This window comes from Felis catus, chromosome A1, assembly GCF_018350175.1.
Source record: "Felis catus isolate Fca126 chromosome A1, F.catus_Fca126_mat1.0, whole genome shotgun sequence".
Classification (NCBI taxonomy): Eukaryota; Metazoa; Chordata; class Mammalia; order Carnivora; family Felidae; genus Felis; species Felis catus.
In genome coordinates, this window is record NC_058368.1 from 172,334,219 (window position 1) to 172,350,535 (window position 16,317).

General features: G+C 44.9%; 1 protein-coding gene across 5 annotated transcripts in view; it reads right to left on the minus strand.

Moving 5' to 3' along the window:
• MCC (MCC regulator of WNT signaling pathway) overlaps positions 1 to 16,317 on the minus strand; it is a 431,948-nt gene that overhangs the window by 156,666 nt on the left and 258,965 nt on the right. The window contains exon 1 of one of the 5 annotated variants that reach the window (XM_019838108.3): positions 37 to 773. The exons of the other annotated variants lie outside the window; for them this stretch is intronic. Within the exon in view, the coding sequence (XP_019693667.3) occupies positions 37 to 63 (27 nt within the window). The 5' untranslated portion in view covers positions 64 to 773. Of the gene's footprint in view, positions 1 to 36; positions 774 to 16,317 lie in introns of those variants that run through there. 5 annotated transcript variants of the gene reach the window in all.

Genomic DNA, 16,317 nt, shown 5'->3' on the forward strand with positions numbered 1-16,317 from the left:
CCAAAGGTCTCTGAGCAGAAGCTAGAGGCTGTTTACCTGTACATGCTCCTGATTTCTTGCCATCCAGACGTGACACGAGTCAGAGGTGGGAGAGTTAAGAAGGGTGGTGTGCCCCTATCAGCCTCCACAGCAGACTGGTCACACATTTTTCTGACCCTAGCTCTCCTGGCCTCTTGGGTTTTGAGAACTCCTTGAGGTGTCCATCCCATCCTCCATCCACTCAGCCTCGCAGTCTCCACATTCCAGACCCACTGGGCTTTGTTTCTGCCACTCTCCTCCCCTTCTACCCCTTCAGAGGAGCAGGGTGTCCCTGCTCTTTTTTAACCTCTTCTTCTGGCCCTGGCCTGTGCAGAAGCATTGTGGTCCTGGGGCGACCATGTTCCAGACCGCACTGTGGGGAAATGGGGCCGTTCCCGAGCATGAAGTCATGGCACCCGGGCAGCACCCAGAAGGTCTTCCTGCTGGGCCTGTGTCCCCACAGCTGGCCTGTCGCCCTCAGCTGAACAAAGGAAGGCCAGCAGACAGGAGAGAGTGGGGCCCACGGAGAGGGAAGAGGACAACCACGGGGGCTCCCTGGTCTCATGGTGATGCGGGTAGAGAGTTCCTCCCTATCTTCAGCAGCACTTTTCCTTGAACTATACCTCTGTGTGCATGAGGGAGAAGAGAAAGGAAGCAAGGTCATGGAGCTGAGGATGGGGTAACTTTTTTTTTTGAGATTTTGTTTTATGTGACAGTTAAAGTGACACAACTAACATGCCCAGTGGCACACATCCCATGTTGCCTGTGCCCGGAGCCATGTGTCCCACCATCTGTGCTCCTCACCTGGCCCCAGACATGACCCCACACCTGAGAGTCATCAAAGACAAAATCTGGCGATGTTTTGATAAGGCCACACTCTTAGATCAGAGCACCCTTTGAGACCCACCTTGGAGAGGGCTTCTGATCCAGAAGAGAAACATTCTCTGGGAGACTTTATTGTCAGGGACGATAAACCCTAAGAGGCAAGGTACCAGTACTCTACTAACAGTGTTTTCCCCTCCTCTTGAACATAAGATATTCTCTGTAACGAATGTGTAAATTAAAAAAGCAAAAAACACCATAAGCAGAAAATGTCACTTGTAACCCCAACTACTGCTTACAATTTAACATGTGTCCTTTGCATGTACTTCTAAGAAGTAAGGGTTAAAGACACATACATATGCATGGGCTTTGGGGTCACGCGGGCCAGAGAGAATCCTAGCCCTGACACTAACAATTGTGACATAAGATTTTTTTTTTTTTTATTAAAAAAAATTTTTTTTAATGTTTATTTATTTTTGACAGAGAGACAGACAGAGCATGAGCAGGGGAGGGGCAGAGAGAGAGGGAGACACAGGATCCGAAGCAGGCTCCAGGCTCCGAGCTGTCAGCACAGAGCCCAATGCGGGGCTCGAACTCACAGACTGCGAGATCATGACCTGAGCTGAAGTCGGACATTCAACTGACGGAGCCACCCAGGCGTCCCAGTGTGACATACAATTTAAGCCTTATACTGAACTTATTTGCAAAAAGGAGAGTTACACCACCTTCCCCATAGGTTTGTGAGGACTCAGAGATGACACACGACATAGCCTGGACACAGAAGCACTTGCTGAGTGACAGCAGACATCATTAGGGAAGTTTCTCATCCATTCAGATTCTTAGTTTCCTGTTGCTGCTGTAACCAATTACTATGAAATTAGTGGCTTTAAACAACACACATTTACTACCTTACAGTTCTAGTGGTCATGAGTCTGAAATGGTTTCACTAGGCCAAAATCCAGGTGTCAGTAGGACTGGGCTCCTTCCAGAACCTCTAAAGGAGAGTCCCCTCCTCCCTTCTCCTCTCCCAGCTTCTACTGGCTGCTGGCATTCCTTGGCCTGAGGTCCCTTCTTCCATCTTCAAAGCCAGCAGCCTCGCTCTTCAAATTGCTCTCTGACCCTCTACTTTCCTCATCACATCTCTCTCTTCCCACTTCCCATCTTCCTGCGTCCTGTTATAAAAGCTCCTTTTGATTATATTAGGGCCACTTGGTGATCCAGGATGACACTTCTATCTCAAGATTCTTAATCACATATACCAAGTCACTTTTATCCTGTAAGGTAACCTATTCGCAAATTCTGGGGATTAAGACGCGGACATGGTTAGTGGGGTGCACGTTCTATTCAGCCTACCAGATGTGTTTACTGTATTAAGCTCTTTGAGGATGGTAAAGTAGATTTGTTGGAAATATTTTCTCTAGTTTATCTAAATTCTTTCCACGAAAGTAACACGTTTGTTGTCAAATCCTATCGATCTAGTCTTTTGTTATTTCTCCCACTAATTTTAAGCCTAGAAATTCCTTCCATATCCAGTCAGTTTAGTACTCGTGTGTGTGTGCATGCATCTGCACGTATTTTACGCATTGTTACAAATACAAACACCACAGAGATGGGGAAAGTAGGAGTAAATTCTGCTTCTTATAGGAAACCACTTAATAGCTTAGGATCCACTGTCCAGGAGCCTATGCTCTTCAATCACACACACATGTGCATCTCCATCTGTTTGTGGGGCCAATTTGCACACCTCTGTCTACAGACCACCTGGGATTTTCCTCAATGAATGCTGTACACCTAAGGATTCCTCCTCTCATTTGTTTGTTTCCTAAGAATGATTAACCAAAGCATCGCTTAGGTAATATGTGCTATTTTTCTATGAAAGCACGTTCGGCGGGCTATTCCTGTTTTTCCCCCTGGTTATTCACACCTGGCGATCATCCACCTGTCACTTCTACCCCATGTCTGCAGGTACCACTGGGCACCTGGTGGCAGTTGCACAAACTACAGAAATAGCACTTTGGCAAAATTAACCAGCGTCCAGAGAACTCACTTTGTAACCCAAGCACATGAAGTGACAACCATCACATTTCTAGTTTTATGGCTAAGGGAAAAAGAAATGGTTGCACCTGACAAGTCAATGATTCTGCCTATCATCTGTCACAGCAATCAGGGCACCCAGCAGGCATGCATGGTGTTAACTTGTCTGTTACTCACTTTGACACCTCCACAGCTTTGCCTGATGCTTAGTGCACACAAAACACACTCAAGACACTTACGTTGAATAAATGGGTTAAACAAGTCCAGCAGAGCCCCATAGAAGAGAAAATAACTGGACACTATTTGAAAGGCCTCCTGATGCCACATGGTTGCTATGTGATCGCCACTCCGCTCATTAGAAAGAGCTCTGCAATCTCGAATTCCTTTATTAACAATCATTTCTCAAGGACCCGTTGTGAAACGAATTTAGATGCAGTGCAAAAAGCCAACAAAATAAACCAAACCTCAAAGTGTCACCAAGTCAACAAAGGAGAGTGCACCCCTGCAGCTCCAAGGGCAGGCCTCACTTCTGTGCTTTCTGTGGGGACACTCCAGCCAGGCTGGCGGTGTCATCTCTGGAAGCAGTGACGTTAACTCCGAGTGAAACCAGATCATCCCAGCTAAGAAGCATCTGTACGCGTTTCTAATGGCGACTGCACCATAGGGTTTCTGAGGGCACAGAATGGACTAGACACAGCCAAGCATTCATCAACAGGAGCAGAATAAGCCAGCTCCAACATGGCAGGTGGGTCTCATTTGGCGTGAGGACAGCGGCAGACTCGTGCGGATGTCAATCAGTAATTACTCAGCTGCGGCACTTCTCACCATCACTGGAGAAGACAGAGCATCTCAGCCAGCACTTGCCGTCAGGCAGCAGATTATAACCATCAGATCCCAACCAGTCCCACTTAGAGAACGGAACCCACAGTCTGGTTGGAGCCAGACACAGACGACTGTCCGAATAGGCGTGACATCACCTAGAGCAGCCCCAAACATGTTTCCGATCTCTTTATTAGAGACAGGTAAACTCCTTTCCAATTATCACCACCCCCCTTTGATGTACTTAAAACTGCAAGTGAAATTTATCACTTGTCTCTGGGTCACTGGGGCTCTGCCAACCTGACAGAAGCCACAGGCCGGAAGGAAAAGGGACCCTTCCCACATCATTGGAGCACCGCGTGAAGACATGGTTTTCAAGAAAAAGCAGGAATAGAGGGTACAAGGGCCAGTCAGGCAAACATGTTAACAGCCATTTCTGCCCCTGCGATGTTTGCTGGCAGTTGAAAAGAATGAATGTTCATTTCTCAAGCTCCTTTGATCACAATACTCTCAAAAATCTTTGGCAGCTTCCTAGTGCCTATTTCCAAATGCCACTGTCTGGCCTTCAAGGTCCCTTGTCTGACCCCTCCTCCCTTTCCAGCTCCCTCTGCTCCTCCATGTGTGGGTCAAACTGGTCATGTCACAGCTGTTTTTTCCTGTATATATCACTCCCTCCAGGGAGAAGGCCATTTTCCCCTCTAGATGTTGAAATATTATCCCTCAAGAGCAAAGTCTCATTCCTGAGACCCCCGCCCCAAGCAGCTCAGGCAAAATTACACACCACTCCGTTCAGTTCTGTTTCCACCACTCACCTGGCACCTGTCACCTTCTACAGCGGTCACACCAAACGTGGACCACTGTCCTACTATGGGTATACCTATCGGTGATATACATGAACTAATCCTGTTCTTCATTCCCATCTCCCTCGCCCTCCCCCAGGACCCAGTGCCAGGTCTTAGAAGCAGCACTGAATGGACGACTCACCCTCCTTCCTGGTATCAGGCTCTCATAACATGCTGCGGACAGGCGACAAACTCCATTCCCAGGAGGACAGACAGATGAGACACGAGGGAAGCAGGTTGGGTGAATGTGATGGAGCAGGGGCGTCCGTGACAAACGGGACAGGCATGCCCTGCTTACTACTGGGCATGTGCTTCTCAACACCAGCATTCATTGCCAGATGGGAATGTGGACCCCATGTTGCTAGACAATTTTTTAAGAAAATCCAAAAATCTGGATTTTTAAATGAAATATTTTGATGTGAAAGGGCTATTTCCCAATGCTAATAAAAAAAAAAAATCTGTGGGGTAGCCTGGGTGGCTCAGTCGGTTGAGCATCCGACTTCAGCTCAGGCCATGATCTCGTGGTCTGTGAGTTCAAGCCCCACGTAGGGCTCTGTGCTGACAGCTCAGGGCCTGGAGCCTGCTTAGGATTCTGTGTCTCCCTCTCTCTCTGCCCCTACCCTACTCATGCTCTGTCTCTGTCTCTCTCAAAAATAAATAAACATTAAATTTTTTTTTTTTTTAATCTGTGGGTAAATAGAAGCATGTCTAGGGCTTCAGGTTTCAACGGGTCCAGTGATCTAGAACCTCTACTGATTTTCTTTCCAACTACTTATTAAGGGTGTCATCTTGCATGTCACATGGACAATAAAAGACACAGTCTTTGCCCTCAGAAAGCTTGAACCTTAGTTCTGAACACATGTCTGTGTAGTAACAGGAACAGGAAATGGCAGCATGTGTTAATAGCATGGAAACAGGACTTTAGACTTTTTGAAGTGAGAAAGGTTGTCCTGGGCCAGAGGTCACCCTGACAGGCTCCTTTCTTACTAAAAGAAGCTCTTATTAGACCCCTTCTAGCACCCAGGAAGTCTGATATCTCAGACTACAGGTGACAGAACCCATCTCTTTCATTTTCACTTCCTATTTCTTGGGCCATGGCAGCCCAAACCAATTAGAAGTGACATCAAATATTGAGAACTTACTGAATACTATGTACTAAAGCACTTTATTTCATGGATTAATGAAATATGGGCATTTGGGTCATTCAATCCTCATAGCACCTTATGAGGGAGTTATCACCATCGTCGCTTTGCCCTCAAGGGAAGACAGGAGAGGGCACTAAGTAATCTGCTCAACACAGACCACCTGGGAAGTCAGGACCTGAACCCAAGGCCACAGATACTGAGTCCTGTGGTCTTCAAACCACACTATGCTGCCTTCCGTAAACCGAGGTGGGAAGAAGGGGAAGGAGAGTCATGTGAGAAGAGGAAGGCGCATCACCAAATGCCGTGTGAGCTGGAGGCACAGCACAGGTCTAAGAAGGAAAGTGGGGGCTGCTGGCTGCACCGTGAGCCGATACAGGTTCAGACCCAAGGGAAGTAGGGGCACTGTGGGTTTCCTTGTTCATAATATGTGTACATCTGACTTAAAACGGGTCTCTTACCATACAGAAATGGTATCACCCAGAGAAGGTGATTCAATTTGCTTGTGTCTCTGCTGGTGTAATTATTTGAACGTAAAAGGTTTTGGCATCTTCTTCCACCTTCCCCTGCCGTTCAGTATCTAACACCTAGTAGGTGCTCAGGTATTTTAAAATAAAGTATTTAATACTTAAATTCTTTTAAAAATTAAAATATATTCAAAATATTATAATAAAAAACCTCAGAGAACTCCTAGGTTTCTTGAGAGGAATTAGGAACTAAAACTGTATCCCTGCTGACCCTTTAGAAACGTACATACATGACAAAATTATTTCTGAAGAAAGCAAGTCGACAATTGGTGTAAGATTCAGGAGAGAGGTGACACTGGCTTGGGTTGGTAGGACGACACAGGTGGAGGTAAATATGGTCAGGTTTTAGTTTCTGAGCTGGGGGTGGGCTCACAAGTGTTAGTTGTTACACAGAAATAAAAGTGATGCAAGAGGGCCCTGTGTGAACCAGTAAAGAGGACGACATGAGCTATGATTGGCCCTATTCTGTGTACCCGGGGCTGAAAGTAAATAATAAACGAAACCACACAACATGTAGAACAGACGATCTGTAACACAGACTGTAGTAAAAATAAATTGCCAAGTTTCAAAGCCACCATGTGTACGGCTTATGCAAAGGATCCTTCACCTGGAGTTCACACACCTTGGTCAGGATCTGCCAAATCCCCTGAAACTTGGACACAAATTGAACACGTGTGTATTTCCTCTGGGAGGAAGGTTTGCAGCTTTCGGAATCCTGAAAGGATTCATTATCTAACACGAGTCACAAACAGGCTACGGGTTAAGCAGGGAAGCCCCAGCCTGGCAGCAGGGATTGCAACCATGGAGCACAAAGGAGTCTCAGGGCCACTGCAGGGGAAGAGGGGGAAGCTGCTGGAGACCCTCATGGATGAGATCATTACTCCCCAAAGGTGCAGACTTCCTGAAGAAAATGATAAATGGTACAGAGAAGGATGCGACAGCTTGCCAATGCTGATCCCACCCTCTCTTCTCCTCATCTGCTTTTTTATGCAGGAACAACCATTAAAACTTCCTGAACTTTCTGAGGACAGTCCTGAAACCGAAGGGAGGTATTTTCCTGGCTTCTTTCAGGTGAAGGTCATTGATTTTCAAAGATAAAGTGGACATGGATTGTAACAACATTTGTGACGATGCCCAACAGGATTTTTATATTTTAGGCAATGTATAAGGCACTAGAATAAAGACCCCTAACAGGGAAAAAGTGTACCTCCCAAGCTCGAGTGAAAAGAAATTTGCAATGACAAACTGACCCAGTGAACAAATTTTAATGTGAAATATGGGAAGTGGAGAAAGACGCTTAGGTGAAACTTAAAACCTAGCTACAGAGGAAGGAAGGAAGATAGAATAACAGGGGATTCAAACCCAATAGGAAAGAATAAAAGGGAGCTGGAATGCCATCATAAATGCATGGACTATGGGTAATAAACACCATGAACCTGAATATATGAAGGAAAGGTGATCTCATACAAATCTAGCCTTGGTGGAAGCAACAGAATAGGAAGGGGCATCTTGTTCAAAGAAAGCCATCCAGAGAAGCGCATAGGAAAGCAGCCGTGTGTCAAGATGACAACTTCACAGTGGAACCACTTGTTGTTCTAAGAATACATCACTGCCTACATGTCCACAGATCCACTCCCCACTAGAACACTGTACAAAGGAGGGGCTAACAGGGTTCCTTCCAACACTAACACTTACTGGTTCAACTTAGAGAAATGTTCTACCATCTTCAACTTCCCAGCCCACTTAAGTTTAGACGTTGGGTCTATAAAGCAGACTGAGCTGACATAGAAAGCCCCTTACTTATTTCAAATATACAGTAATGTTAGATAAAACTTAAGAAAAAAAAATCTATCCAACCTCACCAGCAAGAGGGTCAATTCCCAGAAACAAAGCAGAATTTCAAAGACAGAGCAATTAAGGGGTGTGAAGCTAGACAGCACCCCCAGAGCTATCTGGATGTGTCAGATGTGTCCAGGGGTGAGGTATGAAGACCTCTTAGCTGGCGGGGAACTAGCGCTGTCCTCCATAAACCCAGGAGAGGGAGATGACTTTTATCAGGTTCAATCTTTAAATATATTTGCATTTCTTCAACACAAACCAACTTGACCATGCAGTTGATGGGAGGCTAATTTTCTGCACTGGGTCATTGACAGGTCATCTGGAGTATGGCAGGTTGAGATCAAACATTTCAATTCTCATTTTAACCACTACACATGGGGAAAAGCTTCTGATCTATCCCTCCAAAATTCATCTTCCGTTACATATGCTCAGATCTAGAGTTAGAAATGACTGGCCCACTGCAATCTAGCGTCCCACGCCCCTCCATAAATCAAGAGCTCCAAGTCAGATGAAACTGCATCTGTGGCTCCTTGCTGGTGACTTACAAAATCCAAGAACCTATTAGCTTTTGTTTTTCTCCCCAGTTATGAGTGTTGTTAAACAAACGTCTTCTATTTCAGAGTTGATGCTTTTGACATTCTCCTTTTTTTGAACTTTTATTAAAATTTGAAAAAAAAATATTTTAACTCTATTCTGGATCATACTTCAACATTTTTAGGTGCTCCTTCACTTCAAAGTGAGTAATTTAATTACACAGGAAGGTTAGTTTAATAGAGGTTCATTAATGCCCAAGACACACATTCCTTTCTCTTTAAAAAGGGAAAGTCTTATTCTGCTAGAGGGACAGATTAAACCAACCAAGTTTTTACACTCAAGCTAATTGAGACCAGGGGAGCCAGGAATGAAGTGGTTTCCTGACGGGCCATCCAAGCAACATGCCATCAGACAGGCTACACTCACGCCAGCCAGGAAAGAGGTGACAGGGGCAAGGAATGGACTCCCCCCACCCCCCAACACACATACACCCTGTTCTCTTCATCTTTGCACTCTTTCCTGCCCAATCCTTACTGGCTGCCAACACAACCAATTAAACAGCAAACTTTTCTTGCACCAAAACAAGTTTTCCTTCTTCCCTGACCCTGTACAACCTCTATCCTCCATTACTAATATCCCCCATTTACTGAAGCTACCAAACATCTGCTGTCTGCCTTCCTTGCCTTGGACACCTCTGAACAAATTGAGATGAATAGAACTCAATGTTCAGCTCTGCAAGGGGGGGGGAGGGGGGGAAGGGGAGAGCTGGAGAAGAAATTAAAAAAATAAAGCAACCTCTATCTTCCACCTGAAAGCACAGGGAGCTTCAGGAAGAAATGACTTCTTACTTTAAAAAAAAAAAAAAGGATTCGTCTAGTCCAAGCAGCCATTTTTTCAATCAAGATTTGCCCAAATGAATTCTCCAGGACTCATAACCTACAGTGGAGAGTTCCGTCATTCAGAGTTTACCTTGAAAGGTGTTCTGCAGCCACCATCAATTTCCAATCTTTATTGACAATGTACACACAGAACTGGTCCACAGATTCATCTCTATAGTTCCTTTTTTTGGTCATGTTCACTTATTAATGGTCATTCAGATGTATCTACAGTGTCTGTGGTGGAGACACATAAACACACATGCCTTGTCCACCTGGCCGGCAGCACGACCTCATATACACCGAGTGCTGCCGTCTAAGGCTGGGGACAAAACTTAAGGCAAAGACCAGAAAACTATCCTCCTTTCCTAGAGAGATGAGACCTCAGGACTTCTGTCCCCATTGCCCCCCACCCCAAATACCCTCCATTTCCCATACCCCCAGTCCCAATTCAGACAAAAATTGGCCATTTTTGCACTTTTTCTAGTAGCATAGAAGCTCCCGACTAACTATATGGAGCCCGTGAAAGAACAGTGACTTAATATCCTTAACCCTGTTTTTCTCACCCACACCAACAATGCCTGCTCACTGCCAACTTTCAACGGGACCTTAAATGATGCCCAATCTGGAGAAATAGTATTTGTGACTGCTGGCTACTCGTAACACATATACAATTTCCTCTCTTCCTGAGCCACCAAGACAGGTGATCTTCTGGTGGCCAACCCCCTTTGCATCTGCACAGAGAAGCCCGCACTCAGGACCAGAGGCTGAGGTCCTATGTTCCAGCTGGGGCCTCACTCTTCCACGCCCATGGATCTGCCCAGGGGCTCTCAGCTGTGTGTACCTGGGGCCTGGGACAGAGATTAGCTTCTCAGGTTCCTACCTTGTCAAGGGCTGCTATTCTCCTCGCCTGGCGTGGAGTGGAGTCTTTACCAACCCAGAGGTGTGGGTGTGGTGGCGGCACAGTCCAGGGATTGGCCTTGCTGTCCGCCCGTGCAGTAGCCTTTTAATGAACTCAGTGACTCAGCAGCGTCCCCTTCCCCCCACTGGCCTCCCACCTCACTCCACTCAATTGCAGTGATGCCCATGTGACAGCGCGTTGTCTCCACCGAGACTAATCCCATATCAATAAGAGCTTTCAGCACGACCCAGACCAGATTACTCTGTCTCACAACCACTTTGCTGACCTTCCCCGGGGGCCAGAGAATACTCCCCCAGCGCGTACTATTTACAGAAGAGTCGACATAAGCCGGATCGCTTGGTGTGATGATTTCACTTCCAAAGTTTGTGGCTTTAACAAAGCAACTCGGCAACCAATATTCAACCACACAACCAGGCACTGTGCAAGCCACCAGGATGAGAAAACTACGTCGGGTTTCACACAGAGGCAGTGATAAAAATCATTCTTGGGCTCCATAAAAGAGTACATACATCACCACTACCACCAGATCAAAAGATTACGTAATAAAAGCTGCATATGAAATGGCAGGTTAAGAGGGGCTCAAAACCACCAGATGTCTGGGCTTTGCTATTAGATTTCTTTGACAATAGACCCAAGGCAAGGCAACATGGCATTTTATTCTCAGATTAATCTAGACTAAGTACGATGCATTTTTGTTAAAGAATGCTAAAACAATTACTAAGATTTTTCATATCCAAACTAGTCTAAAGCACTCCTTAACCAGAGGTAAATGAAACTAACCTTGAGAGAAAGTGCCAGGGAACCAAACTGAGTACAGATCAATCTTCTCTACTTTCTCATCTTTCTCCAGCAATTTTTATCCTGTTCTTAAAATGTGATGGCTGGCACAGGGGAACACTGGTCTCTCTCCACAGCCTTTTTGAGCAGATAAGATAAATAAGAGGGATGAGTACACAGCCTACAAACTGTCAGGGAGATCTCTGGGTGTTCCCAGAGAACCATTAACATACATGCCTGGAGAGGCAGTCTTGAGATTTTGTAAGAACAGTTTAATCAGCATTACGCTTAAGAACAAGAATGTGAGGCCATATATAAAGTCGTCACAAAGGATTTTTCCAGCACTCAATGTTAAGTTACGAAGCCGGCTTGGCAGATGAAGCTCTTTGCACACAGAGCTCTCTCCCTCAAAAAAGCTCTACTTATTGATCTTGAACACAAACGTTTTTAGCTCTAAAACTGTGATGATAGCAATTCAAAATTCAACCTCTTTTCCTCAGAAATACACAAAGATTAAAAAAAAAATGCACCAAATAAAAATTTACTTTGACTATTGAAATACCTGAAGCTTATATTCCAGCCTCTATTCCAACCAGTGGGGCGGCTCTGAGGGGTGCTGGGGCAAACACTACAGAGGAGAAAGCCTGGGGGGAGAGCCGCTCTCTCCAGGCAGGAAAACAGAAGGGGAGAGCAGAGATGCCAAGAAACCAGGAGAAATTAAGGGGAGATTCATTCCAAAGGGGTTTGCTTTCTGTCTGACAATTACTACCAGAAGGGAAGCTAATTCCAACGACTTTCTGATCACAATGCCTTCTGCACTTTGTCAGATATTAGACCTCGGATTCAAGGTGGATTAATTTGGAAACTTAAACTGAATCCATTTTGAAGTCTTAATTTTATATGCACCAACAGATAAATGCGAACAGGTAATGGTAGATCCACAAATACTTAGTGGGAAAGTGGAAATGTCCCTAACTTTCCCCTAAACACATGACAAGGCTGACACAGGCAGACGAAGCTGACACAGGCAGACGAGGCTGACACAGGCAGTCGGGGGCTGGCGTATGGTTTTACAGACAAAGCAGCAGGGGTTTCCATCACAAGGTTGCTGCTCACTGTTGGTTAAGGAGGCAGGCAATCCAAGTGCCGATCTTGGTCTTTTTCCTTCTTTCTCCTTTCTCCTGACTCCTGCCTCACTAGCATTTTCCTCAACGAGTCCCTAAAACATGATGTGTTTTATGCTGGCGAGATGGAGGCGCTGCCTGAAGCTTTTACATTAAGTGCTGAAATGGAAATCAACTGATAGAGTGCAAAGAGTCAGAAGAGGGGGGTTGGAGACAGAAGAGTCAACAGCCACAGGCTTGTGCGCAAGGAGTGTGACTTTTGAGACTTCATTTCCTCAGCTATAATGAGGACATTACCTGCCCTGCTTGCTTCCTTCATGGGACTGACCTGGAGCCTCTATGGGTCAAGTCCACGAACATGGCTTTGTATCATCGAGAAAGGGCCTCAACAGGATAAAGGAGACAAAGCCTGAGACCCAGCTTGCCATGTCCCTTGTGCACTTTTCTTCCCGTTTAGGCCATTTGTAAAGCGTGGATTGTCATTCCTGCTCTGTGTACCTGCCAGTGTCAACATGGAGCTTGAACAATGCACTTGAAAATGAATGTTACAAAACAAGATACTATCACAGGGCACATTCTTATCAGTCCTAAAAACTCTACGTTTTTAAAATATAAGTAAATAGTTCTAAGATTGAAATAAAGTCTTAAAGAATATTTTTATATTGTACTCCAAGGGGAAAAAATGCACTTGCTTTAAATAAGGGAAATCTAATAGTTTCAAATTGATGGATTAAGGGGGTGAGGGGTGGGGGTGGGGAATAAAACATTCTCCCAAGTACGACTACTGCATTAGAACTAAAGGTGTGAAGAGAAGCTCAGTTGACGTGGTGCACAGACCAGCTGTGGAACCCAGCACTGTTCTACAAGACATTTGAAGGATACACAGGGATCCTGCTGTCCCGGCCTGTGAGGTTCTATCCAGCCGTTTTGCCAGCAGGGAGAAAGGCCAGATGCAGCACACAGACACCGTGCGCTGGCACCCAGCACAAACAACCACACAACTGGAGAACTCATTCAGTCCTGCAGGACTGCCCTAGACCCTCAAGTTTAGAATGACGGATATCACTGGAGCCTGGACTCATTCAGTTCGAGCATCTCGTTTTACAGATCGGGCAACTGAGGCTTGGCAGCACAATGAAGGCACTTCCTTGGGAAAGGTAGCATCCCAGCTCCACTGAGCACCCTCCCCATCCGCTCCACTAACCTGGGATGCTTATTGTCACCTAGCTGTAACTGTACTGTTTGCCCACTTGCCAATATGTGTATACACACCAAAAGACCTTAAATTATCTTAAGGCATTTTCTCCTCCCAGCTTGATCAAAATCTTTGTTCCCTTATCCTTTCCTTAATTATTTTCTAAATATTTAAATATTTCAGCTGCGTTGGGGGCCTCGATGGCTCAGTCAGCTAAGCGTCCAACTTCTGCTTGGGTTATGGTATCACAGCTTGTGGGTTTGAGCCCTGCACTGACCCATGTACTAACAGCTTGGAGCCTGGAGCCCGCTTCAAATTCTGTGTCTCCCCCTCTCTCTGTCCCTTCCCCACTCACGTGGGCTCTCTCTCTCTCTCTCAAAAATAAATAAACATTAAAAAATTTAAAAATATACTTCAGGTGCTTTCAGGAGCCCTAGAGCCTTGAATAGTTTTGAACTTATAAAATAGGTAAATTAGGTAATTAGTCTATGAATCCTTCCTATATAGCTCCTTGTGGTTTCCATAACTTTTTTCCTTTTTTTTCTCTTTTTAAAAAATATTTATTTTTAACTTATTTTTGAGAGGGGGAGAGAGGCAGAGAGAGAAGGGAGAAAGAGAATCCCAAGCAGGCTCTGAGCACAAAGCCCAACATGGGGCTTGAACCCATAAACTGTGAGATCATGACCCGAGCCAAAATCAAGAGTCAGATGCTTAACCAACTGAGCCACCCCGGTGCCCCTCCATAAGCTTTTTTCTCACCTGACCCTCACAATAGCTCTGTGATGTAGGCAGGGCAAGGATTATTTCCCTAATTTATGTGGTGCTCTAGAGAGGTCAAATCATTTATCTGGTACCAGAACCAGAGTTAGACCCAGGTCCTCCAACCAAAACCTTGGCCTTTCTTTCTCCATTCATCCACATTGGGAGCCTATTATACACCAGGCACAGCGGGACAAAGGTGGACAAAACAGAGCTCAGGTTTTCAGGGAGCTGGCATCTACTGGACACACACAGAAGTTACAAACACATGGCTTCGGGGGCTAGAAGCTTTGGGGTCAGACTCACATTTGAAACCAGACTCCAATATTTACCAGTTATGTCAACATGGCAAGCCATGAGCAAGTATCTTTAAACTGAGGTTTCCTCCTCTCATAGGACCTGCCTCCAGGATCACAGGAGCTAACAGATGAGAGATATTTAGCACAGGGCCCAGTTCACAGTAAAGCATCAGGTACACTCTGTTTTAATTAACATTAGCATAGTACAACATACAAAGGTCATTATTGGAGCAGGGCCCAAGGACACCCATACTTGATTTGGGAGACAGGGCTTCTGGAGGAAATGAATCTTAGAGAATGGCTCTAATGAAAGGGTTGTCATATAAAAGGATCTTCTTTTCATCTGTCCATCCATGTAGCTATCCTGTGCCTACTCTGAGCACAGCGCTTTACAAAATGATTCTCAGCAGGGCTCCCTTGAACAAGCGTTTTCCTAGAATACTTAAAATATGAGCTCATTTATAAGAGTTATACTCACAACTTTTCAGAGTTACACCTACTGGGTGAAATGAGGCATAGCTGCATGGTAATAGCTTAAGAGATAGACACCTATAAAAAGAACCTCAACGAAAGACTTGTGTTAGCAATACAAAAAAAATGCTTCCCCCCACCCCCAAGGCTCGACATTAGAGTGGCCTGCTGAAAGAGGACCTTACTCTCATAGCAGAGGTGGAGCCTGAGAAGTTTGAGAGTTCAGTCATGTTTGAACCTCACCTTCCATTTGAAGGAAGAGATTTTACCTGGCTAAATGCTTACACATAGGCAATATTTGCTTACCAAAGGTAACGTAGATAATAATCCCACAGTTTCCACTTCGTGCTATGATTTCAACTTCCTCCCCATTTATACATTTCAACTCACCTGCTCCTGGTATCTAAAGAAGCTAACGTGGATGTAGTAAAGATAAGGACAAAATGGGCTAGCCTATGAATTGTTTTTTAAGAAAAAAGTTCTGCTACTAAAGATATAAGAAAGTCACAAAGTATGATAATTCGTAAGCTGGATAATTCAAATTCATAATAAATCAATCCTTTGCATGGCCAACTTTAGGAGAAGGAAGTTGGCATCTATCTGTGCTTTAACCCAATGGACAAGATTAACTTCTTTCTACAAAGTTCCTAAATCTTATGCAGAAGAAAAACTACCAACTTTCAAGAATACCCAGAAGCTATTTATAGCTGCCTCCCAGATGGCTCTCATCTGTCTCAGGCTGCAGCCCTGTAAAAAAAATGAGGGACCAAATCCTTTGGATAATGATCTTTGTAACTTTCTTCAACCTGATGCTTTGAGATGGGAGATTTTCCTTCTACTCTGAAATGAGGTGAAAGAACTGAAGAAGAAAAAAAAAGACCCACAAGTTTTTAACCATAACAAATATAATTGCCGTGAAGAAGCTAACACTTGCTTTTAAGTGTACCAGAAACGGAGACAAAGAGGAAGAAGTCACAGAAATTTTAGCAAACAACAGTACCACATTAAAAAGTAAAAACACCCGTTTCTTAAAAAAAATTAAAGAACTGAATCTTTTAAGTTTTTTTTTTTTTTTTTAGTGTTTATTTATTTTTGAAGGAGACAGAGTGCAAGGTGGGAAGGAGCAGTGAGGGAGGGAGACACAGAATCCAAAGCAGGCTCCAGGCTCCAAGCTGTCAGCACAGAGCCCGACGCGGGGCTCTAACTCACAAACCATGAGATCATGACTTGAGCCGAAGTCGGATGCTTAACCAACTGAGCCACCCAGGCGCCCCAAAAGATTCAGTTCTTTACAGATACATCTCTTGCCTGAAGAATT